The sequence below is a fragment of the Hibiscus syriacus genome, unplaced genomic scaffold (genome assembly GCF_006381635.1).
Source record: "Hibiscus syriacus cultivar Baekdansim isolate YM2019G1 unplaced genomic scaffold, ASM638163v2 tig00010865_pilon, whole genome shotgun sequence".
Lineage (NCBI taxonomy): Eukaryota > Viridiplantae > Streptophyta > Magnoliopsida > Malvales > Malvaceae > Hibiscus > Hibiscus syriacus.
In genome coordinates, this window is record NW_024062233.1 from 169422 (window position 1) to 191004 (window position 21583).

Here is a 21583-nt window from a genome sequence, read left to right on the forward strand (position 1 = left end):
AAAAAGATCTTTCAGGTACTAATGGAGTCTTTTCCGGGTTCATTTTAGACTTTGCTCCCCCTAAAGAAACACGGTTTGGTTACGATCTTTACAACTGGGAAGACTTCTGGTATATAGTTGATCACCTTTCTGCTGCCATGGCTGCAAGATCAAGCTTCCAAGCAAACGATTCTGATGTACTTTTGGCTTCTTCTATGAAGACAGGCACCACATGGCTCGAGGCTATCATCCCCTCGATTACGAATCCTTTATGGCCGTGCCACAACCGATGATAACGAAGTCCCTTTGCTGAAGCACCATCCTAATGAGCTGATGCCATCTCTGGAACTTGAGATTTTCAAGTTAAACCCAAATCCTGATCTCTCGGGTGTGCCTATTTCGATCCCAATGTTCCTTACCCGAATCTGTTCAAAACTCTGCTTGCAAGGTTGTTTAATAATAATGGATTGTGAATAAACTAACCAAGATAAACATGAAGATTGATGATGAGTTGCAGGCCTTATTATTACCAAGTTCTTTTCTAGAGGGTTGGGTCACTCTCATTGTTACTTAGAGCAACTCTGCCCCAAAAGGTAAGCTTACCATTAAGTTCGACCAAATTGATCCTAAGAAAAAGGAGAAAAGCAAAACCATCGTAGTTGCGAAGGAAGATGAAGCTGCAATCTTGCTATTTGAAGAAGAAGTTGCATGCAAGTGAAAGTACATAACCTCTGTCAAATAAAGAAAGATATATATTTCACTCCATAATCACAACACAACATGAACAAAATACGTTTTTCTTAATGTACACTTTCATCGAAAGAATCAGTAAGTTACACAAAACAGCAACTCTCATTACAATGCGAGTTTTATCCACATGGGTGCCAAGCTAGACCGGAGGCACCTGAGCATCAGGAGGAGTGTAAAAGGATATGGAAATCAGTTCAGACCTATATTTTTCTGGTCCATCGGTGTAAGTATCTACTTGTTGAGATGCATGATGATCAGTATGCGGATACGTATCCGGTACGGTGTACGATATAGCAATAAGTAACTCGCGAGCTTGCTCCATAGAAATCACGTTGGAAGGTGCTTCACTATCCATATGATGATATCAGTTTCCTCCTGCAACACCAGAAAAGAAAATTGCAGCACAGCTGAAGAATCATCCACCATTATCATTACAATTGGAATTAGGACCTAAGAAAGCACAAGCAAACAACTTGCTATGTGTTGCTTGACTTGGTCCTAGCGAGAGGTTAACCGGAAAAGTACCTAGAGGATCACGATTCGAGCAGCTGTATATGCAGGGTGCGCTTTCGTTGTTAATAGAAATAAGATAATTGCATGGCATGTAAAAGAAATGACATGATGCTAAATCGTTTCTTTACATCAAGCTCCCAAAATATTCATTACCACCGTCCCTAAGCTACTTATTTCTCAATCCCATTCCCTATAATATAGATTTTGATAGGCTAAATAAGTAATGGATTGGATAAAGAACCGACAAAATAGGAGCACACCAAATTTAGGAAGAAAATTTAGAAAATAAAGAAAGAGAGACGATACACTTTTTTTGCCGATTCTTTAGGATAGCCGACTAACCAAAGGTAAAAACTAAAAAGCAATTAAGATTGATTATTGAACACAAATCATTGGGTAAGCCTATAGTACATTTTACAAAATTACGTGGAGAGCGAAAACCAAACACTTTAGTTTAACTTAATTAAGCTTTAACGGTATTTGTTTCTATGGTAATCTTGACATTCCAACTGTGTGAAAAATGGGAAAGAATGAGAAAGACACATTGTTCCTGATGTTTCTCCAACACTGTAACAATCACATCAGATCAGAAAATAAATTCAACCAGATCCCATACCAGCCAATTATATTTTCCAACGCCCCATGCTAGCAATTTTTCCCGCTAAATATGATTGTTTACATGATCCACACAGGAAATTGTATCTAAGAAGTTATTACTGGGATGCAGAACTATAAACCCAAAGATGAAAACATTGTATTATTAAAGTGGAATAAAGATTTTATTACTAGAAAGGGAAAATGTTATGTTCGATAAACATAAAAGTTTGTAGAATCATATTTGTTGGCATGAAAACATGATACAAAGGGATTTTTAGTGGGAAGCGTCTTCTTCCTCGCAGAATTTGGTGTATTCCTTTGATCCCATCAATGGTTCTAATTCCGATGGACTGCTGGGTTTCACCTTGATCATCCATCCTTCTTCATAGGGGCTCGAATTGATCTTCACCATGTTAATTAAATTGAATGCATTAAGCCATTAAGGTAAACACTTTTTAACTCTATGGTTGAATGAGGGAGTTTCATACTTACCAAGCCAGGAGCTTCAGTGAGCTTGGAGTTAACCTCGACGATTTCGCCGGAGATCGGAGAATTGACATCACTGGTTGCTTTAACACTTTCCACGGCACCGAACCCTTTTCCTTGGCTCGCTGAACCACCTGGCTCAGGCAGCTCCACAAACACTACTTCTCCAAGATGGTCCTTTAAAGCATAAACGATAATGTAATGAAATTTGTATACTCGGCGTTAAAGTTTTAGGCCCCATTCTTAAATTCTTGGATCCGCCGCTTAATATAAGAATCTAATTTCTAAGACGGACACTCTAGGGAATCATATATGAAGACATCGTATTTAATACATGTACCTGAGCATGGTCAGTGATGCCAATGGTAGCCACAGAACCATCATGCTTCACCCATTCATGTGAACTGGAGTATTTCAACCCATCCAAAACTGCAGATGCCAACATGTTATCCACATCAAAATCATTATTAATCACATTAAAATAGTGACCGAAAAAAAAAACAGATGCTGTACCAGTGGAAAAGCATCTGGAGAAGGAAAATACAAGGGAAAGGTGAGGTTTGGAGGTACAGGAGATTCTGAGTGCATTGGCAGTGGAAGAAGCCCACATTCTGAGCGCCATTTCAATGGCTTTCGATCGATCGATCTTTGGTTACTTTGTTTATGAAATAAAGAGAAGGTGGTGGGTGTTTTTGTTGTATGGTTTATGGCTACGCTGCAGGTTTTTTTTTTTTTTTTTAAATCTTGAATGAATGGTGGGAAACGAAAGCCTCATCCCAATACCCTTTTCTTACAAATATAATATCATCCATACATGCATGTTTTTCCTGTTTCATGTCAAGTGAAGACCAATTATTTAAGCACAATTCACCTTGCATCTAAGCCGTCGTTAAATGATCCTAATGATTAAAAAGAAATATTATTATTCTTAGTGTTCTAAATTTAATTATTTATATCTGCAAAATTCATATATATTATCGACAGTTAAAAAACATAATAATACTAAAAAATTGAAACATTAAATACTATAATACTCAAAAAAATAAAAGACATAATAATTATTTATATAACATTAGAGGTTTTTCACCCCTTCCTTTTAGGTGTGATTGAAAAAAAATTAAATCTTAAATATTAATATTTATAATTATATTGTTTATATAAATATTTATTTTTTAAAAAATAATATATATTAAAGTTATATGAGTTTAATTTTCATTTTAAAACTTTTAAAATCCTTGATGAAAAAAATAAAATTTCTTGTCCAACCACACACTTCAACGAGTTGGGTCCGCAAACCCGTGATTATGAAGCGGTAGGGTGGGTGTAGTTCATGGGCTGATCCAGTGTTTGGGAAAGTTTCAAGCTTTCGTCTTCCACCTCAGAGGCGAGAAAATTCCCAATCGGGAAGCTCTTTGAAAAAAGCTATTGGGAAAAAAGGCCAAAGCTTGGCGCCTCAGCCAAAAACTTGGGTCTTTAACCTTTTCTTCCAACAAATTAACGAAACCTGTTAAACTCATTCATACCCATCAGATCAGCTAATCATACGAGAATGGAAGATGACATTGTGGATCAAACCAATGGAAATCATGAAAATATTGTAGAAATTACAGTCAAAACCATCGGCCCTGCTCGTCCTTCTCGCCTTCATGCCCCTTCTTTCATCAAATTACCTTCATCTATGATCTACCTTCTGTTTTCACGGTTATCTCTTTGCATGTTGTTTTGGTTTCAATCTTATGACTTAAAAATATGACCTTTTGTTTACAGATCTTTACTTTTAAGTCAAATTGAGCAATTTCTATGGTTGAACCATTGAAGCCTTTGATCTTTGCTCATAATTCTTGAAGTTTGTTTATATAATTATAATCCTACAATGTATACTTATAGAATGGAAAACAACTTTTCAAGTTTCCCCATGTATTTTGGGTTACTGTGGCTGTGCCTCTGATGCACCTTAGACTCGGGGATTTAAATTTAAATTACGGTTGCAGCCATGTTTTCGGTTGCTTTGCAGTCATTGTGGGTATGGTTGTGTAATAACTGTTTCGGACGGCACCTTTGCCACTATATAACGGCCCCTATTCCGATAGTGGACCTCTACTCTAAGGTTCATGGAGCCTAAACAGTATTTGGTTGTATTTGTTACTTTGTGTATCGTATGTTCCAATGTGATTTCTTTGCTTCAATCTATAATGAAGTGTCAATTTGCTTCTTTGGTGGCTTTTAGGTACCACTCCTTGATTATTTTTAAGTGCCATTGTGTTAAGAAAATAAACTTGATTAAATATGAAGTATCCTTGTATGTATATAAATCATTATGATTTTGTATTTCTATCAAGTAGGTTATTGATTTGAGAAAATTGGTAGCTCGAAAGAATCATTTACCAGTAGAGAATTTGAAGCTTATCTTGCAAGGGAAGGTATTGCATGATCTTGAAGATGAAGATGATGTTTACACTCGACTCAATGATGGTGGTATAGATCTTGCCTTTAGTTGAAAAAATAATTATGCAGTAGTTTGCTTTCGCTGCTTACATTTATCATTAGTAGTGTGGATGAAATAACGAAGGTATTGATTTGAGAAAATTGGTAGCTCGAAAGAATCATTTACCAGTAGAGAATTTGAAGCTTATCTTGCAAGGGAAGGTATTGCATGATCTTGAAGATGAAGATGATGTTTACACTCGACTCAATGATGGTGGTATAGATCTTGCCTTTAGTTGAAAAAATAATTATGCAGTAGTTTGCTTTCGCTGCTTACATTTATCATTAGTAGTGTGGATGAAATAACGAAGGAATTAGACTCATCGTAAGTCCCCTTATTTTTATATTAAAAAACCAGTTTTATTGTCCAGTGTTGGTGAATGATGCAACTCCCTTCATGCCTATTTCAACTCTTTATTGTTGTTCCTAATGTGGATTGCCTGTCCAGCTCAGTTGGTAGAGCGCAAGGTTCTGAATCTTGTGGTCGTGGGATCGAGTCCCACGGTGGACAATTTATAATTGCTGGAGGTTTTCCTCGGAAGTTGCTCTTTACCTAGTGTTGGGGGCAGCTTACTACCCTACCTCCCCCTTACCCCATTACATATGGGAATAGGATCACCTTTATTGTTGTTCCTAATGTCCAACGGCTCTGTAAATTTCTTTTTGATGGTCCATGTTAGTGTTCTGCTATTGATATATAGGTGCTATGTACTAATTTTCTAGATTCCCTTATTGTTGCTGTCAAGCCGAAGGCACCAGTTGGACTCAATAATGATGACGATGATAAAGATTTGGTATGGTTGAATTAATACCGTCTTTAACCTGAGCTTGGATGGCAGGTTGATGAACCAATAATTTTTATTGATAGTTTACTTTTTTCCTCCATGCTTGAACAGAAATTTCAGCTTCCACAGTCAACAAGCCGATGGAAGAAGAAGCTTTACACATTTTTACGCAATAGATCGAAGCTTCCTGGTGAGAATCAACTTGAATCGAGTTGTTTTTATATTTACCATTTTCACTTCTTGACCTTCTCTTATATGTCCTTTTATAGATATCATTTTGATGGCAATATTTTCCCTTAGTCTTAAGGCGTGGGCTCTTGTCATTTTGTGGTTTATACTGGCACCTATTGTTCATAAATGGGATCTTGGACCGTTATATGTAAGTTGCCTTTTGTCACTTCGATACGACTGTTTATGAATGTTGAAAGTATCCTCCTTTTCTTGTGGAATTGGGGTTGTATGTGCAAATTCTCTTATCCGGTTTCTTTTTATCTCCTACACAGTTGAGGAATGCTGGCACAAAAATAAAGCGTTTCGTTGTTATCATTTGGTTATCTTATTATTCTTATATTAGAATATTATATTATTTTCAGTGTATTGAAATGGGTATCAACGTGTTGGAAGTAAATGAAAGTAATTGTTTTCGATATATCTTCGTAATATTTTTAAAAGGATTTAGAGAATAACTTATGATGCTCGTATCACTTATGTTATAACTTGCCAGCAATGCTCGAATCACTTCTGATGTTATAATTTGCTCATAACTTATGATGCTTGTATCAACGCACACATAAGCAAAAGATGTTCATGTATTTTCTTCTACCTCTCATTTGGTCAGATACTCGGTACCGGCTTTTGTCTAATTTTCCTGAATCTAGGACGGCGGCAACCCTGGTGATGTCAGGTAACCCTCTCGATTCTATCAACTAAGTAGCAAGTTTATAATGTGAAGCAGAAGATTACTAGCAAATAAACTGTCACATGACCCATGGTGGTTGGCTCTGCCAACAATTTAGGATGAATAATTAAATAAACTTCTTTTTGAACACTTCTGCAAAGGGTTTCGTGGAGAGTATCTTAAGCATGGGTGATCGATTTTGTTTAGTTTCTAAACCGTCATAGAATTCAACGTATTTCTTTTCTAAAACACGAACTGCATGCTTCTTTCGCACGGTAACTTATGTTTTCCCTTGTGATATTTACAGTGCATATTCCATCTTCAATGAAGATTTTTAGAGAGCTTCCAGGGACCCTCAATGCAGATGCTATAGACAGAGACATAAGGATAGGTTGGATTTGAGTCGGGATGCTTCTTTTCCTGCAAAATTTCCTTTGATGTGGGGCGAACAATGTACCTTGAACAAACTATAAACCTTGTGCAATGAAACACATTATCTGGGGTTGGTATTTGGTGACACAGGGCATAATGTCATTACCTCTTATTTCTGAGATGATCAAGATTGTCAATAGTAAACCCTATTTTGAAATTACCTCTCATATCTTTCATCCATTGTTTTTTAATTCCTTTGTTAGCTCAAACGTCAAGTCTGACCTACAATCAACCCTACTTATACCCTAATAAAACAATGTCAGCTCAAAATCTTGTGTTTGTGTCAAAATTTTATTCAATAATACATGCCATTGTTTTTTTTTAATTCTATTTAATATATTAATCATAGTAATACTATGTCAAATGATAAATGTAATAATACGTTAAATGAGATATAACATATGAGTCAACTTCATGAGTTTTGACCATTTCTTGACTAGCGATTTTCATCCTCCGAGAAGTGGATGAAATTTTTGTTGACGATTTTCATGAGTTGACCATTTATTCAATAATACATGCTTAACATGCTGAGACAACTTCATGAGTTAACCATTTGTTGACTAATGATTTTTATTCATTATGAGTCTATGTCTCAAAATAAAATGTTGAGGTTTAAAATACTTAAAAAAAAGAAGATAGGGACAACGTGACTATCTAGTCAAATATTAGACACTTTTCCTCTCTTATTTTTTAAGGAGGGAATATCGCATATTATGTGTATGAGTTTTTAATGATATGTCATGATGGTGTGAATAGTCACGTAAGTATTTTTGTCAAGGCGTGCATGCTAAGTTAGCTTCTTAGATTAATCGTTAATTAACTAACGATTTTCATCTACTAAGAGATCTTTTTGCCCAAAATAAAACGTAAGTCGAAACGTTTCGGCTTCATAGATTAACTGTTAATTAACTAACGATTTTCATCTACTAAGAGATCTTTTTGCCCAAAATAAAACGTAATTCGAAACGTTTCGGCTTCATAGATTAATCGTTAATTAACTAACGATTTTCATCTACTAAGAGATCTTTTTGCCCAAAATAAAACGTAAATAAAAAACGTTTCGGAAAAAAAGGAATAGGGACGAAATGATAATTTAGTTGAACTTTAGATTATTTTCACTGTGCCTATATTTAATATAGGGAGGGAGATTATTTTAAGGAATATTTTCATAATAATTTGAAAAAAAAATGGGTTATAGATCCACCTAGAAGGTGGGTAGCCTTAACCGGATGTGTTAACAGGAAAGCCCGAAGGCCGTTCCCGTTCCTGTCAGGGGAGATGCCAACCATCTCTCCTTTCTACGAACACACTTCATAATCGCAGCATGGTTCTTTATAAATTGTTACTTGTCTTATACAACGACCGATGTGGGATTACATAAATTATTTTTCATGAGAACGTCATCGTTTAGCCTCCTTAGACTTTGGTCTTATCCTCTTGGGAAAAAAGGTTTGATTGGCATATGTAAACCAAAAGATTTGATTGAATAAAATAATAAAAAAATGTAACTTTTCTCAAAAAGCAATCAAGCATCCATCAACAATGTTTTATACGGTAAGAACAGCTATTCCTATATATTTCGAACAAGAACAAAATTTGTACGAAAGAAGGAATGATTTTTCGAAAAACAGATAATTCTCACACTTCGCTAAGCAACTCTTTAACATTATCTTTTACTTGTTTCTGGAGAAAAGAATGCGGCAGCCTGTCAACAACCTCAGCACCAAATGAAATTACAAGAGCCTTCCTAGCAGTCTCCAAGTCGAAGAGTTGGCTGTCCTCTAGATCACTTATAGCATCTCCATGAGAGCACTTCACATCATCAGCAATTATTTGGAGATTGGGTTTCACATTTACAGCTGCTCGAGGCTCGAGGAGTAGGCTCCTCGTTAGTTGCCCTGCATCCGTCTGTCGCGCATATCTGCAAAAGATGAGATCAAAAACAGCAACTCTGTTATTTTAGGCACTATCCAGGTTCCAGAGGACAGCAAGATAAGCAATCTACAGGAGTTACCTGTTGACCATTACTTTCCCATCAAAAACCGCTTGCCCTGACGAATGAGCCACAATGCATTTGCGAAGCTGTTGACAATAACCTCGTGGATGGTCCAAAACTATTTTACTGTGTAGATCTTGTGTTTGGTCACCAACACACAAATGAAACGTTGTTAATTCAGTTACTGTATCGGGGCCCAATTGTTGAACATGGACATTATGCCTGCTCAGTTTTCCACCAGTGCTTATCTCGACAAGCTCATAGGCACTAGTTGATTCCTACATGTAACTAGTATGTTTTATATATATTCAAATTCAATTTACATAACAGCAAACGAGGTTTTACGAACTGATAAGTATATTTGATTAGTTGGTCATATTGTTCATCTTTATTACTTAATAAAACATGGTAATTATTTTAACTCAAGGTATTTCCTTATTTGACCCGAAAGATATAAAGAAAAAGTTCTTTCACATTTTTGTAAAAGATATCATCTTGGGCTGCTTAAAGCCTTAAACCCCATTCATATATCACGATCTCCGCACTATATTATGAATTTGTATTTGATATAACGTACTCCAATTTCATAGTATTACTTTGTTGAATCTTTCGATCATTAAAAGATATAAGATGATCACTTGACAATTCATTATGTTTCAAACTTTTTTTTCTATTAAAAAAATTGATAACAAACTAAATTGAATGATAATAAATCCTGAGAGAGAGAGTACTACATCTATACAATGAATGTGCATTGTCAAAGACGTAAATATATATTGTGGGATGTATCCATGATGATGCAATTACATATCAATGAAAGATTGCATAATCTTTGCATATACCAATCGCTGGGCCGCGCATATAAACCCTGAATAGCTTGAGATAAATGGTGATTGCAAGTGACAAAGTAGCCTTTTTAATTTGTTTTAGCCAAAGAAAAACCAATATAAAAATTGAAAAGGAAATACCATTTAGTCCCTAAACTTGGAACTTTCTTTAACTTGATTCCTAATTTACTTTTTGTTCACTTTAATCCTAGAACTCTGCAGTTTTTTCCAACTTGATACTTGGACGTGGATTTCATTAAGGTCTAAAGCTCATGATGAGACCAAGTTGAGAAAAATCATCAAATTCGAAGACTAATATAAATCCAAAAACGTTAAGGTACCAAATTAGAAAAATTGTTAAATTAAAAAACCAAATAGTGCTTTATCTCAATATGTTTGGCTCTGATTTACGTTTGTCAGTGATCTTTCATTAATTTGATCTCTATTGTGGTTTGTTTGCCGATGTAGTCAAATATGTTCGTATCTATCTTTTGTTTGAGTTTTTTGGATAAAGTTTTCACCTTTTTCCTTATATGATCTTTGTATGATCTCAAGTGACTAGATTAATAATAATAATAATAATAAATAATTAACTAAATTATAAATTTTAAAATAGATTAAGATTAATTTAAAATTATATGAAATAAATTGAATAAAAAATAAAACTTGAATGTCCTAAAAAAGTTTTATTAAAATCGTGTATTATTTTTAGTCAAAAATGTTAGTATGTAATATGTTTTAATTGGCTAATATTTTTAAAGAATATTAACTATTTAAAGCAAAATAATAATAAAATTTAATATTAGAGATTAAAAATTAAAAATACTTTAAAGTTTATTTCATAAAATATATAATTTAAAAAGAGAAATAATTCATTAACCCAATTGAAAAGGATGGCAAACACTTTTGAGAGTTATTTTCTTTTTATTTTATTATTTGGTTTTCTGTAAAAGGAGTGGGCCATGAAAATGTGTAGATGACATAATCAAGCACATAAAAGAAAGCAAAAAAGTGTTTATTCCGACTCAAGATGACGTGGAAGGAGCTTTTAGACCAAGAAAACTAAAATTCCCCACCCAATTCTCCTTTGATTACTCTCCATCAGAATTCTCTAGTTTTTAACTACAATTTTTTTATATCTATTGATCGATTAATCTGGATCAAATATTGTAGAGATAAGGACGGTTTTCTCAACCTAGTTTACTCCATTTGTAATGGTCAGATTCGAATCTCTAACTTTGCTTAGGGGATTTAGTGTCTTGTCCTACTGTGTCCAATCATTTATGTTGTAATTGTTGGTGTTTAAATCTGAAACCTCTAGAAATAATAATCATTTCTCTGAGATAATTTGATTCTTGCAATCATTAACATGAATTTTAAACGTAAGTTCAAACTTAAATTAAATCATTTGAACTTAAATATGACGGTATAGAAATAATGAAAACTTCACCTATTTGAACGATTTAATTTATAAAAGTGGATTTATAATTTTTTTTTAAAGTTGAACATACATATATTAACAACACAATTTTTTTATAAGTAAGATGGGCATAAATACAATTTCATAATAGACATAATTAATATATATATATATATATATATATATATATAATTATCATAAAAAATTCAAATTTTAGGGTAAGTAGAAACATATATCCACCACTTATGATTCATGTTTATAATTGACTTAAATCTAAAATAATATAAATTTGAAATGATTTAAAGAAATAACTAGGATTTGAACTGATCAAAATTTTAAAAGTTGGAATGATTAAAATATAAAAATTTAAAATTAATCTAAATTTAAACTGACCCAAACTAAAATTCAACCATGTGAAGCTTTGCCAAAGAGTCGATTATAGTTTCGTCGTATACCTTGTAAAGAGTAAATATGAGATTTGATTTCTAATCGAGGTTCAAATGAAAAGTTAATTGAAAATATATGAATTTAAATATTGATTTGTTAATTATAATGGTAAAAACATCATCTGAAATTATTATTATACAACTATAATATCGTAATAAATAAAATAACACTCATTATTATCGTAAATATAATCGTCGCAAGTATAATCGAAAATGCAACTGCAATTGTAAATATATTTCTTCTCTACTTTTTGTTCCATGGAACTTAAGTGTGAACGAGTTCAACTCAAGTAGGTGGATCCAAAGCCTGTGGAATTTCGTGGCAAGCTTCACACAAGCAAGCTCCTCAACTTTCGGTGTGTTTTTTAGACCGCCGACTCAGCAGTACTTCTTTTAACCCCTATATATTGTACTTCCCTTGGACCTCCATTTCTACTCTCTCTACTCCACTTCTTCTTCTCGTTTTCCCTTCATTTATAATAAAACCATAATTTCTTTTTTGAACTAATAGAATTTTTGATGGGGTGAACTAGTAGTCATTAGAAGAAGAAGAAGTTGATATTTCAAAGACGATGATTCTGCCATTAGCTATTTTGCTGAAACTGTACTCGTTTATTGACAAACAAGGCATTGTTGACAGTTATAAAAGTTTTTACTTTTGGATTTTCCAGATTTTTAATAGTTATAGCCTTCAAACTTAGTGCCCAACTTCCATGACTTCTTTGAGATCTCCTTTTTAACTCTGTTTTTTTTCTTGTTCCATTTCCTTGAATTATCCAAGTTATTGTGTCTAATAGATAAGAGTATAAGTATTTTGAGATAATGGGAGGGGCATCACTTCCTCCGGGTTTTCGGTTTCATCCCACAGATGAAGAACTGATCCGATATTACCTGGAAAGAAAAACTCAAGGGCATGAAATCGAGCTTGAAGTCATCCCTGTTATCGATTTGTACAAGTTTGAACCTTGGGAGTTGCCTGGTACTACTTATCTGCACTTTCTTCTTTATTGTTTGATCCAGTCATGTTGAGTTTGAGTTTAGATTGATCAGGTTGAGGGTCGAAAATTCTGGGAATTGTTCAATTAATGTCTACAAGGTGATAGAATTGGTATGATTTCAGAAAGTTTCATGTTTATGTTAAAGTGAACACGGATTTCTTTATAATGTTGTAAAAGCCAAAGCCTTTAGCAAGTTAATCAGATTTCTTTTTTTTTTTCACTGCTTGGAATTTCTGAAGCCCTGAATTTGCTTTGCAGAGAAGTCGTTCCTTCCTGAACGAGACTCGGAGTGGTTTTTTTTCAGCCCGAGGGATAGGAAGTACCCGAACGGCTCGAGAACGAACCGTGCCACCAAGGCTGGCTATTGGAAAGCAACGGGGAAAGATAGGAAGGTTGTGAGTCAATCTGTGGTGGCTGGCTACCGTAAGACCCTTGTTTTCCACCGGGGACGTGCCCCTTTAGGCGATCGAACAGATTGGGTTATGCACGAGTACCGGCTCTCCAGTGAGCCTCGGGCATCGATTAATCAGGTAAAAACAAAATGTATATGATTTTTTGTCTTTACATTTTGATTTATTACAACAATTATGCATATAGCCAATCATCTTGGTACTCTTCAGGGTGCTTTTGCCTTGTGCCGTATCGTGAAAAGAAACGAACCGAAGAAGCGTGATGGGCATGGAGAACCGAAACCCATTATGGTCGGAACCAGGTCAACTAATATCGAACATGCATCAACAAGGGTCTGCAATGAGCCCTCGAGTACTTCTGGTGACATTTCTTGTCAAACAAGTTACCCCAACAGCGAGAGCCATTATTCAAGCCCTATTACTTCTCCTGCTCATGAAACCACACACCTCCCACCATTTCAGCCAGCTTCTCTCGATATCGATCCGGCCAGCGTTTGGCTCTCACCTGATCTAATTCTCGATTCTTCAAAGGTAGAAAACTTATTTTAAAATAAGAAAAAAACAATGTCATTCAAACCGGTTTCTTTAGGTTATTCTAACAATTCTCTGTTGGCTTATGGCAGGATTACCCACAAATATGTGAAGCAGCCACTCAATACTTCCCACAATATGAGCTTCCAAGCTCATTGACCCCATGGCAGCAATATGAACATACCAATTTCTCCCCTAGTTCATTGTACTCGAATTTCGGGGAAACCGAACAAGTTGATGTTCTTGGTCTCATTGGTCATGCAAATGACATGAACTTCTATGGCAGTGAAGGCTATGACCAACCTGGTTCATTCAACTACATGAAACATTTTTGAAAAAGGAAGCAAAAGATGTAAGGCATGAAACTTTAAGCCAAGCTCCAATTTGCAGGTGGGAAATTGGTTTTGGAAGAAGACAATTTGGGACATTTTGAAGCTTAGAAGGGGACTCTGAGACGGCGCCTTTTAATGTTGGTTCTTGGAGTGATAAATAATAAAGTTGCAGCAACCCCTTCACTGGTTAGGTTCCATTAAGATTGGTGTGTCTTTGTTTTAACTAGATTGTGGGTATATGGTAACAGAACTGTTTTACTTTAATGAACCCATGGTGCTAAATCACTTTTGAAGATTGAACCTGGAGGTTGAATCTTGATAGCCAATTTAAATTGGTCGTGTAATAGATCTGTTACAGAACGAATATGTTTATTTTTCGAACGATTCATATCGTCAAGTGTACCCATTCCAAGCATTGTTCTCTCTTATGTTCCAAACAAAATGATGTATCCAGCCATGCTGGAGCACATCAGAATTTGGAAGTAATGATGTATTCTTTTCAATACCATTCGTCACTTTCCCCTGTTGTATTACCAGGACAGGTCACCTACATTGAAAGTTGCTTTTAAGAGTTTGATCGTACACTAACACATGCATGGACTATGGATATTTCTTAATGGTATACAAAACCTGAAAATAAATACTTTATTAAGGATTTCTTAGAAGAAGAGTCCAGAGCTCAGTCGTAGATCATTTGACTACGGATCAAGGGGTCATCGGGTCTGACCAGGTTGCCCCTTTTTTAGTTTTTTTCCTTTTTCTTTTTAAATAAATAAATAAATTTAATTCTTCACACTGCAATCAACAGGGTCTATAGCTCAGTGGTAGAGCATTTGACTGCAGATCAAGAGGTCACCGGTTCGAACCCGGTTGGGCCCTAGTTTTCAAAAAAAAATTCCTTTTGCTTTCTTGATAATAAAACTCTCCATGGAAATTAACAAGGGTATGTTTAGTCGAAAGCAAGCTGCGCCATTGAGAAAGAACTCATTTACCAGGAACTCTATTGCTCCATTACCAAATCCCCAGTCACCATGGAACTCACATAGTGCTGGCCTTTATTACCAATGCAATCTAGGTTGTTCCACACCGGACCTAGCCCACTGGAGGGTGAAGGAAGTGACGGAATGTCCATAGTGCTAACCTTACCTACATGAAGATCACTCATAAGCAAACACCCAGGAAACTTTCTTCACCTGTACGACTATAACCTCAAGGAAGCCAGTTTCCAGCTGGGTGAACGATGGTTATACGGTGGTGCTTTTGGAGGACGAGGGTGGATGGATGGTGATGATAGGTACTTAATTTATTATGACTTATGTTTCATAAACTTAAGTGGAGAAAAAAATTTACTCAAATATATCAAGAATCATTTATGTAATTTACTCATATCTTATAACTTTTATTTGGAAAAATTATGCGTTTAGTATTTAAACTATCGGATTTGGTCGTTTTAGTATCTAAACTATCATTTTTGTCCGTTTCGGTACCTAAATTATCATTTTTGATCCGTTTTAGTACCTAAACTTTTATTTTTTTCAAAATCATACCTAAAGTTTAGTTTTTGTTTCATTTATTACCCGCCATTAAAAGCTTTAGTTTTTGTCTCATTTTAGTACCATGGTTCAAAATTTAACGTCAAGTTTTAAAAAATTTGAAAGTTTAGGTACTAAAACGGACCAAAACTAATAGTTTAGATGCTAAACGTGTTAAATTTTTAATGAAAGATACTAAAATGAAATGAAAAGTAAACATTAGACATAATTTTAAAAATATTAAAAGTTTAGATGCTAAAACAATTTAGATACTAAAGGTCTGGTTGACCCTTTTATTTTTCCGTTAAAAGTAAATTGTTTTAATGTTTATTGTGTTTTAGTCCTATAAACATAAATGATGGACTAGTTGGCATGTCAAAATACAAAATTGACGTGTGGTAATATCCTATTACTGCGCGTCTCAATTGATGTCAGATTTTAACACCGCTAGGGCCAGGGACCAGATTGGCAACGGAGTTCAATCTTCAGGTATCACATGGATATTTTGAAAATATAGTGGCCATATTAGAACAAACTCTAAAGTTCAGGGGCCCATCATTACCATTGGCGCTATCTAAAATTCCATTTCCTCCGCAACTCTGATTCATTATGCTACGAAATATTAAACAAAAAATACTATTGAATGCTGACGTTCTTTATTTATCCAGAGCCGTCTCCGTCACCTGCTTCTGCCACCACCATCGATCCATTTCATTCAACATGCGACCCGATCCAATGGATCCAAGATGCCGGTGGCCGCTTCCGCCATCTACTTCTTGAATCTCCGGGGTGATGTCCTCATCAATCGTCTCTATCGTGATGATGTCGGGTATCTCGAATTATTTAGCTGTGTTTGAATTTAGCGTGAATGCTGCTGCTTCTTTTGTTTCCTTTAATGATTTGATTCGTATAATTTATCGATTAGGAGAAATATGGTGGACGCTTTCCGAAAGCACATTATGCAAACGAAAGAACTGGGTACGTGTCCGGCACGACAGATTGGATGTTGCTCGTTCTTTTACATGAGAATCAGCAATGTATACATCGTAATTGTTGTCAGCAGTAATGCTAATGTGGCTTTTGCTTTCAAGTTTGTTGTTGAGGCAATCAAAGACTAGTCTTCTTTTAACTAATAACACTGGTTTCGGTTGTAGATGCGACTGCGGTGTCATTGTTGCGGATACTGTTGACATTATAACATGATTTATTTCTTAAAAGCAATTAGTCCTTAAATTATGGATGCGGTCGAGGTGATCTTAAAAAACGTTATGCAACAGTCACACTGTGTTGCGGCCGTAATTTAGTAGTTGATGCTGGTATTTCGCTATCATAAGGTGCAATCCATTTTTTGTTTCTTCCTCTAGTAGTTGATGCTGGTATTTTGGTCCTTTTGTAGGCTGTTGCTATGTTTAAATCTTATTTTGGCGGTGGTTTTGATGAATATCCAATTCGTAATAATTTCGTTCTGATTTATGAATTGTTGGATGGTATGTATATTCAACCACAGCTGAATATTTCTCCTTCCACATGCATCTTCTGGCTTGTTTTCTTATGTGTTCAGTTAACGTTCTTGTTGTTACACGGATTAATTATATTGACATGATAAGCAACTGAAACATACGAGTATTATTTGCAGAATCAACTAATTCTTTTACTGGCAACTAAGTGATGCAGTTTGTTTCTTTTAGGTTGCATCTTAACTTCTATGCATGGCATTCATTTTTAGGTGTTTCTTCTACAGAAAGGAAGGATGAAAAAATAATAATTAAATTTGAGTTCAAATGTTATTTAAATGATTAAAATGTTTCAGTTCTGCAATTTTTCATTGCAGAAATCATGGACTTTGGCCACCCACAAAATCTCTCTCCCGAAATCTTAAAGCATTACATTACTCAAGAAGGATGTGCGGTCCCCATTCTCATCCAAGGTACGTTGTATTTTGTAAGAAATACTCATACTGAAGCTGTAGGGTTATTGTGCTTTGACTATGTATAAAAAATGAATAGGCAGATAAGCCTATTCCAAAGGCAACATTGCAAGTTACAGGTGCTGTTGGCTGGAGAAGAGAGGGACTTGTTTATAAAAAGAATGAGGTAATCGTTCTTCTGTATTTTGTCAGTTTCCTCTTGGTTCCTATGGTTTAACATCTATTTGCTTCAGGTGTTTCTAGACATTGTGGAAAGTGTAAACTTACTTATGTCTTCAAAAGGTTGGTAATGGTATTGGAAGTGGCTTTGTTTGTTGGTTTATATATGTTTTGGTGAAAATGAAACATTTGGTGATTCCAGGCTGTGTTCTGCGTTGTGATGTTACTGGAAAGATCCTTATGAAGTGCTTCCTCTCGAATGCCTGACCTGAAATTGGGCTTGAATGATAAGATTGATCTTGAAAAAGAATCACAAATGAAATCCCGTCCTACTAAAAGGTGGATTCTACCTTTCATCCTATGCTTCCTTATTTTGTTAATATACAATATAATCCTCTGGGTTCTTTTTTCCTGTTCATTTTTTATCCTTTCAAGTGATTTAAGTTTCTAAAAGATTACATATTAGATTACAATTTATATGGTCTCAATCAGTAAAAACCCCTAATTTCACTTTTTTTCTTTCTTTTTCACGTCATTAATCCATTTTCAAGTAACCACCCACTTCTATATTTACTTTTAAAAAAAATATTCATGACATGATGAGGTGGGTAATTTTTAGTATTGGAACTACGAATGAGGATGGTTTTTAAAATAATTTATCTGGTTATTTTAGCTATTAAGTTCGGTCTTTTCTCTCTCTTACAAATGCTACATGTTCTAGTGGCAAGACTATTGAGCTGGACGATGTTACTTTCCATCATTGTCTAAATCTTACAAAATTCAACTCTGAAAAGACTGTTAGTTTTGTGCCACCAAATTTTGCATAGGCCAGATATGGAGGCGACCCCATAAAATTTTAAATTTTAGATTGAAAAATCTGTTTGATCCCTTAAAATTTTATAAGTTCATTCCGTTAATATAAAATCTTACATCCATCTTTGTAGATACCGGATCACTGAGGGAGTTAATCTTCCTTCCCGGGTATTGCCGACCATCAAGGAACTTGGTCGAACACGGATGGAAGTAAATGTTAAGGTTTGTAATACTAATCAATGATTTTTGAAATTGGAAGCTCATGATTCTGCTGTCCCCGTGTTTATTTGAATATTTCAGGTTAAAAGTGTCTTCGGAAAAAAATGTTTGCTCTCGGAGTAATCGTCAAAATTCCTATGCCAAAACAGACGGCTAAGACCAGTTTCCAAGTGACATCAGGTCGAGCAAAGTACAATTCTGGTATTGATTGCTTGGTTCGGAAGAAAGTGTTTTCGTCTGCTACCATGTGTGCATATACGGTTTTATCTTTACACTGAATTTGGTCATGGTTGAATGTCACATTTTAGGACAAGAAAATTCCCTGGAGAAACGGAGCCCACCTTGAGTGCAGAAGTTGAGATGATTTCCACCATGACAGAAAATAAGAGTTGGACGAAGCCACCGATTCAGATGGAATTTCAGGTTCCAATATTTATGTCCTCCGGTTTCTTAAGGTAAAACGTTCTCACGTATTCTGAATGTCTGTGCGGTTCGTTTATGTTGAAGTCATACTTTGTTTTGAAGGTATGGGAAAAGAGTGGATACCAAGGCCGGCTCATACGAGGTCAGGTGCCAGAAAACATGGGCCTCTCTTTCATGTATTGAAGGTGATAAGGTGAATAAGCCTCCATTCCACCTAAAGGATGCAGCCAGCCTTTTTGCTTCAGTTTCTTGATTCATTTGGCATTTCCCCCCTCGAAAGAGTTTTGTTAATTACATGATTGAAGTGAAAACCTCACTTCAATTGTCCTCTTAATGTTAACACCTCACTTTTCAATAATATTATCAACGTGAAATTCAAAAAAGAATGTGAAAATGATGGAAGTAGGAATAGTAGACGAGTATAGTTTCGTGGATTTAGTATTGCACCTGCTCTAATTGAGGCAGTGATAGATACAAGTTTAGTGGGTATTGAGCGGGTGTGGATGTAAAAAGTCATACCCGTCGTGGGTAGGTGATGAGTTTAAGACCTTACCCGCTCCGCATCCGCCCGCCCACTAATTACTCACAATAAAAATTTTAGACAATTAAAAATTTAGGTATAATTTCAGAGACTATTCTATAAATCTTAAGATTTTATAGGACATGACTTGTAATTTAACCAAGTGCTTCTTAATGGATGTATTTGTTTTATATTTTGTTGTCTATGTAATATATGAGGTTGTTGTTAGGCGAGTATGGAATTGATAGTGACTATCTAGTGTTGAGTAGTGGGTGTGGAGTGGATTTGATAATGTACCCTCGCGAGTGAGTGTGGATTTAAAAATTTTACCCGTTAATAGTTATAGGTAAGTGATGATTTGATCAATATAAAAATATTAGGTGGGTATGAGAATAAAGAAAGAGGTATCACACCTGCTCCCTACGTTTGCCATCCCTAATCCAAAGTTAATGTGAAAGTTAACTGACATGTATCATTATCGAAGCTACCAGCCATTGCCACATCCAAAACACACCACACAAGTTCGGTCTCGAGCCACCAAGTCTAGTTGGTCGGCTCCCAAGTCCTACCGCACTGCGCATTTCAGATATGATTTTCAGTTTTCAACCTTCTACGCCAATCTAACCAATTAAAACCTAACCAAGTTTACAAATTTGATAAGTATACATATATTTTAGTATCCAAAAATTTCATAATTTATTTTACAATCAGATGCAGTTGCAATTTATATTCTTTAAAAAAACATATGTTTTCTCAATGAGATTTTTTGATAAATTCTATTATTCCAAAAATTATAATCCAACTTCATATCCAAGAACCGATAATTGAATGTGACGTTTTCTCAAAACGACGGGTAATATCCCGATTTCCCATGTTATTCACATTTAATACCTAAAAAACCCAATAAAATACATAGTAATCTAATCTACTTTATCCTTGCTTTGCATATAGATATTCCCTCTTTTTCCCCTCTCTTTAGCCGTTGCTTGGCCCATTCAACCGGAACTTGCCTAACACTTCTACCTCGCTTTCCCAATTATATAAATGGTTCATTTATCTAGTCATAACACACCATACTAAGCCATTAACATCTCACATTTTACTATATACACTTTCCCTTCGGAATTTCGAGTTATAAATAGCTTGATGATGGGTTGCTTGGTGTTGCCGGCCTCGTTACTGCGACGTCGTAGCATGGGATACCGGCCTCTAACGAAGGAGGATGCATACGGTGAGTTGGACCGACGAGTGGCGGTGAGGTAGGCAAAGAGAGGAGGGAGTTTTTGGTTGAGTCTTTTGTGTTGTTGGAGAGACCGTTTAGGGTTTTGATGAAGAAAGATAATGGAGGTGAGCTAAGTGATGGTAAAAGGAGGGTGATGCTGGTTGATGTGGATGCTATCTTGTTTGAGCACATGCTTTGGTTGATGAATAATGATTGTTCCTCACTGTTTCAGCTTAATGTGGAGGAGATTCTTGACTTTTATTCTCAAGGTAATTAGAATGGAGAAGAGAGCTGGAAATTAACCACATATTAATTACTCTAATTATTTTTTAAAAATAAGATATTGTTACATATATTCGAATATTTTATTTCGATGTATTATATTTTGCCGACTTGTAAATTTTTTCTGTATTTTTTTATAAATTCTGAATCTGATCATAATCTTATCTAGAGGGAGGAGAAGAAAAGACTCTTAGAGAAGAAACAAGAGTGTTCCTAGTGAGTCTAGAACCCGAGTTAAAGTAATATAAGAGAACAAAAATTAACAGATTGACTAAACGACCAAATATATTTACTCAATTTCTCTGTATTTTTAGAATCGGCTGAAGTTTGCTCATTGGATTCCAATTTACCAACTACATGGCTTTGTGTTGAGTTGAGTTGATAGGATTGATGAAATTATTGTTCTAGTTATACAAAATTTTTATCATTTTATTATTTTAAAATGATTTCAATTTTTAAAAATTTAAATAATTTTTAAAAATCTTAGAAATACCACATGACAACATCATAATATGTGACGTAGTAATGATAACCCTATACGATAAAACCATTAAAATTTCGTGATTAGAATTGATTAAACAATTTAATTGATATTTTTTTAA

The 21583-nt window shown here is 35.0% G+C and overlaps 4 protein-coding genes, 3 non-coding genes and 2 pseudogenes across 7 annotated transcripts; 6 read left to right on the forward strand and 3 right to left on the reverse strand.

Moving 5' to 3' along the window:
- Nucleotides 1-2072: 2072 nt before the first annotated feature.
- On the reverse strand, nt 2073-3017 carry LOC120204334 (glycine cleavage system H protein, mitochondrial-like). Its single transcript, XM_039204432.1, has 4 exons — nt 2839-3017; nt 2666-2754; nt 2332-2502; nt 2073-2242 (listed from the first exon to the last, which is right to left on the reverse strand). Exons 1-4 carry the CDS (start codon nt 2945-2947, stop codon nt 2114-2116), a joined length of 498 nt encoding a protein of 165 aa, XP_039060363.1. The 5' UTR covers nt 2948-3017; the 3' UTR covers nt 2073-2113.
- Nucleotides 3018-3662: 645 nt separating this feature from the next.
- On the forward strand, nt 3663-6983 carry LOC120204335 (annotated as a pseudogene).
- TRNAQ-CUG lies at nt 5248-5320 on the forward strand. The gene has a single exon. It is a non-coding gene; the product is annotated as a tRNA-Gln (tRNA).
- A 1121-nt stretch (nt 6984-8104) lies between the features above and the next one.
- Nucleotides 8105-8232, reverse strand: LOC120204391. The gene has a single exon (XR_005523932.1). It is a non-coding gene; the product is annotated as a U6atac minor spliceosomal RNA (small nuclear RNA).
- A 330-nt stretch (nt 8233-8562) lies between these two features.
- LOC120204349 (protein ABCI7, chloroplastic-like) lies at nt 8563-12043 on the reverse strand. The gene is made up of 3 exons (XM_039204442.1): nt 12038-12043; nt 8939-9198; nt 8563-8845 (listed from the first exon to the last, which is right to left on the reverse strand). Exons 1-3 carry the CDS (start codon nt 12041-12043, stop codon nt 8563-8565), a joined length of 549 nt encoding a protein of 182 aa, XP_039060373.1.
- A 391-nt stretch (nt 12044-12434) lies between these two features.
- On the forward strand, nt 12435-13920 carry LOC120204367 (NAC domain-containing protein 71-like). The gene is made up of 4 exons (XM_039204462.1): nt 12435-12592; nt 12870-13141; nt 13232-13552; nt 13645-13920. The coding sequence occupies exons 1-4, from the start codon at nt 12436-12438 to the stop codon at nt 13885-13887; spliced, it is 993 nt and encodes a 330-aa protein (XP_039060393.1). The 5' UTR covers nt 12435; the 3' UTR covers nt 13888-13920.
- Nucleotides 13921-14691: 771 nt separating this feature from the next.
- On the forward strand, nt 14692-14763 carry TRNAC-GCA. The gene has a single exon. It is a non-coding gene; the product is annotated as a tRNA-Cys (tRNA).
- A 1296-nt stretch (nt 14764-16059) lies between these two features.
- Nucleotides 16060-19210, forward strand: LOC120204350 (annotated as a pseudogene).
- A 1416-nt stretch (nt 19211-20626) lies between these two features.
- LOC120204351 lies at nt 20627-21224 on the forward strand. The gene is made up of 3 exons (XM_039204443.1): nt 20627-20736; nt 20799-20968; nt 21151-21224. Exons 1-3 carry the CDS (start codon nt 20627-20629, stop codon nt 21222-21224), a joined length of 354 nt encoding a protein of 117 aa, XP_039060374.1.
- The last annotated feature ends 359 nt before the right edge of the window (nt 21225-21583 follow it).

What these genes read in the sequence shown, in the direction of transcription:
- LOC120204334 (XM_039204432.1), bottom strand. Translation starts at nt 2,947, where the DNA reads ATGGCGCTCAGAATGTGGGCTTCTTCCACTGCCAATGCACTCAGAATC. An exon ending in CTCCAGATGCTTTTCCACTG is followed by an intron (nt 2,755 to 2,838) that starts GTACAGCATCTG and finishes TGGCATCTGCAG; the next exon opens with TTTTGGATGGGTTGAAATAC. An exon ending in TCACTGAAGCTCCTGGCTTG is followed by an intron (nt 2,243 to 2,331) that starts GTAAGTATGAAA and finishes AACATGGTGAAG; the next exon opens with ATCAATTCGAGCCCCTATGA.
- LOC120204349 (XM_039204442.1), bottom strand. An exon ending in GGGAAAGTAATGGTCAACAG is followed by an intron (nt 8,846 to 8,938) that starts GTAACTCCTGTA and finishes CATCTTTTGCAG; the next exon opens with ATATGCGCGACAGACGGATG.
- LOC120204367 (XM_039204462.1), top strand. Translation starts at nt 12,436, where the DNA reads ATGGGAGGGGCATCACTTCCTCCGGGTTTTCGGTTTCATCCCACAGAT. An exon ending in CTCGGGCATCGATTAATCAG is followed by an intron (nt 13,142 to 13,231) that starts GTAAAAACAAAA and finishes GGTACTCTTCAG; the next exon opens with GGTGCTTTTGCCTTGTGCCG. An exon ending in TAATTCTCGATTCTTCAAAG is followed by an intron (nt 13,553 to 13,644) that starts GTAGAAAACTTA and finishes GGCTTATGGCAG; the next exon opens with GATTACCCACAAATATGTGA.
- LOC120204351 (XM_039204443.1), top strand. Translation starts at nt 20,627, where the DNA reads ATGGGTTGCTTGGTGTTGCCGGCCTCGTTACTGCGACGTCGTAGCATG. An exon ending in GACCGACGAGTGGCGGTGAG is followed by an intron (nt 20,737 to 20,798) that starts GTAGGCAAAGAG and finishes GAGACCGTTTAG; the next exon opens with GGTTTTGATGAAGAAAGATA. An exon ending in TCTTGACTTTTATTCTCAAG is followed by an intron (nt 20,969 to 21,150) that starts GTAATTAGAATG and finishes AATCTTATCTAG; the next exon opens with AGGGAGGAGAAGAAAAGACT.